We start from the raw sequence: 2,874 nt of genomic DNA on the forward strand, positions 1-2,874 counted from the left end.
CTCTAGACCTTTTTGGCTCTTTGTATCATTTAAGACTATTTCTTCAGATTTACAATCAATACGACTCTTGCAATACAGTGTGAATTAAACTGTCAGTCGGAAGCAATTGGCTTTTTAGTAGGATAAGTTCTTTTTACTTTGTTCCTGGTTCAAGTTTACGAAATATTGGAAATGCAAATGCCTTCAAAATTCACAGAACTGGGTTGAAAAAGCAGCACCTCCAACCAGTGAAGCTTGACCCTGCTGATTAATAGGCCAAGTCTGACCAAGACTGTGAAACAGGTCTCTTTGGTTTTCAAAAGTTGCATTTCTATTGAAACGTAATTCTGCTTTAGACCTTTTTTGAAACTTTGTATCATTTTACACTATTTCTTCAGATTTACAGTTAATCTGAGAATAATCATCTGCCAAAACCAAGACTGTAAAATGGGTCTCTTTGTTCGCAAAGCAGTGAATCAAACTGTCAATTGGAAGCAACTGCTTTTTTGGTAAAATAAGTTATTTTTACTTTGTTCCTGCATCAAGTTTACAAAACATTGGAAATATAAATGCCTTCAAATTTAGCAGAACTGGGTTGAAAAGGCAGCCACTCCAACCAGCACATTAAAGCTTGACCCTGTTGATTAATGGGCAGATTTCTCTTCCATTTAATGCATCAGGGAAGAACTATCTGCCAAGACCAAGACTGTGAAACAGGTCTCTTCGGTTTTCAAGAGTGGCATTTCTATTGAAAAAGTAATCCTGCTCTGAACCTTTTTTGGAACTTTGTATAATTTAGCACGGCTTCTTCAGATTTACAATCAATCAGAGAAGAATCATTTGCAGAGATCAAGATCGTGAAACTAGGTCTCTTCAGTCTTCAAGAGTTGCATTTCCATTGCAAAGTAGCCCTACTGTATACCTTTTTTGGCCCTTTGTACCATTTAACGCTATTCCTTCAGATTTACAGTCAATACAACCCTAGCAAAGCAGTGTGAATCAAACTGTCAGTTGGGAGAAATTGGCTTTTTGGTAGAGTAATTTCTTTTTACTTTGTTCCTGGGTCAAGTTTACGAAATATAGGAAATGCGAATGCCTTCAAAGGGTTGAAAAACAATCACTCCAACCAGTCCTGCAAAGCTCGACCTGCAACTTCAAGAGTCCTTCAAACCCAAGTGCAACAGAGTGGATGACATTGCTGTGAGTGAGTGCATGCGGTGGTGGCCCTCAGCATGGTGTTGCCACCACCGGACAAGCGGCATGTGTGTCTTACCACCTTTGTCATCATGACCAGCATGGCCTTCATGGATGCCTACCTGGTGGAGCAGAATCAGGGGCCACGAAAGATCGGCGTCTGCATCATTGTCCTTGTTGGGGATGTCTGCTTTCTTATTGTCCTCCGGTATGTGGCTGTTTGGGTTGGAGCAGAAGTGCGTACGGCTCGAAGAGGATACGCCATGATCCTTTGGTTCCTCTATATCTTCGTGCTGGAGATCAAGCTTTACTTTGTCTTCCAGAACTGTAAGGCTGATCGCAAAAGTCTGGAGACTGTCGCCCGGAAGGCTTTGACTTTATTGTTGTCCATTTGTGTGCCAGGCCTCTACCTGGTTCTGGTGGCTCTGGACAGCATGGAATATGTCCGTACCTTTCGGAGGAAGGAGGACATGAGGGGTCGGCTCTTCTGGGTGGCTTTGGACTTGCTGGACCTGCTGGATATGCAGGCAAACCTTTGGGAGCCGCAGCGGACGGGTTTGCCCATTTGGGCGGAAGGTTTGATGTTCTTCTACTGCTACATTTTGCTTCTGATTCTTCCCTGCGTGTCCCTGAGCGAGATCAGCGTGCAGGGTGACCACGTGTCCCCTCAGAAGATGATGCTCTATCCTCTTCTCAGTCTGGTCACCATTAACATCGTCACCATCATCATACGTGGCGTCAACATGGTGCTCTTCCAGGACAGCCGGGTTTCCACCATCTTTGTTGGCAAAAACGTGGTGGCCATTGCAACCAAGGCATGCACCTTTCTCGAGTACCGGAAACAGTCACGTGAATTCCCAAATCGAGAGAACGCAACTGGAATTCCCATGGAAGTCCAGCAGAACTCGGTGGGACATGGACAAGCGCTTCCGAATGCTACGAGCCTCCCACATGAACCCACTCCAGCACGGGAGATTATGGATACATAACCAAGGAACCAAAATGAAGGATTTTGTTTGACTTGGGGCCAACAAGAAGCATTTGAACCACCAGATAAGAACTGATTAACTGTTTTGGGGTCCAGAATTATGAGGTGCTGCATCCTGTTGTGGACAGAGGTAAGTCAGCCAAATATGAGCTGTGTTGTTCAAAGAAAAACATTCAGTGTTTTATCATTCGTTCACCACAGTTGGCAACGAAGAACCAAGTGCTGTTTTCTTTCTGTACAGTAGCAAAATGACTGTGGTGCAAAATACTTGTTTGAGAGACCAAATTGTTTCCATCCACTTTTTTGTGTGTGACTTCCTGTTGTTGAGGTGCATCAGATATTTTCCTCTCTTGCAAGTAATGAATGGGGGAATGGAAAAAGAGTGCAATGAATTTATCATTGAGGGGACTAGTTAGGTCAGGGTGATGTTTATGACCAAATGTTGGGGAGTAGTCCTACATGCCTGCAGTATGTGTTTGCACTTGTGTTTTATGATGTGTTGACATTTAAAGAAATGAGAATAAGAGGAAAAAGTAAGAAATTTGTGTGCGATGACCTTTATGGAATTGTTTAGGAAAAAGTCAGTGAATGCACTACCACTTGGTTGGTATATGGATTATTATTGCTATCATTGTTATTATAATTATTATATATACCACTTGTGTACTTGCTTTTTTACACTTTTGTTTAAGAATTCAGTTTTATTTAATAAA

General features: G+C 42.5%; 1 protein-coding gene across 1 annotated transcript; it reads left to right on the plus strand.

Annotated features, from left to right (window-relative positions):
* Positions 1-1,090: 1,090 nt before the first annotated feature.
* LOC107704034 (transmembrane protein 121-like) lies at positions 1,091-2,214 on the plus strand. The gene has a single exon (XM_016506867.1). It carries the CDS (start codon positions 1,212-1,214, stop codon positions 2,160-2,162), a length of 951 nt encoding a protein of 316 aa, XP_016362353.1. The 5' UTR covers positions 1,091-1,211; the 3' UTR covers positions 2,163-2,214.
* The last annotated feature ends 660 nt before the right edge of the window (positions 2,215-2,874 follow it).

This window comes from Sinocyclocheilus anshuiensis, unplaced genomic scaffold (genome assembly GCF_001515605.1).
Source record: "Sinocyclocheilus anshuiensis isolate Anshui unplaced genomic scaffold, SAMN03320099.WGS_v1.1 scaffold534, whole genome shotgun sequence".
Taxonomy (NCBI): Eukaryota; Metazoa; Chordata; class Actinopteri; order Cypriniformes; family Cyprinidae; genus Sinocyclocheilus; species Sinocyclocheilus anshuiensis.

Coding starts and splice junctions, on each gene's coding strand:
- LOC107704034 (XM_016506867.1), top strand. CDS start 1,212: ATGGTGTTGCCACCACCGGACAAGCGGCATGTGTGTCTTACCACCTTT.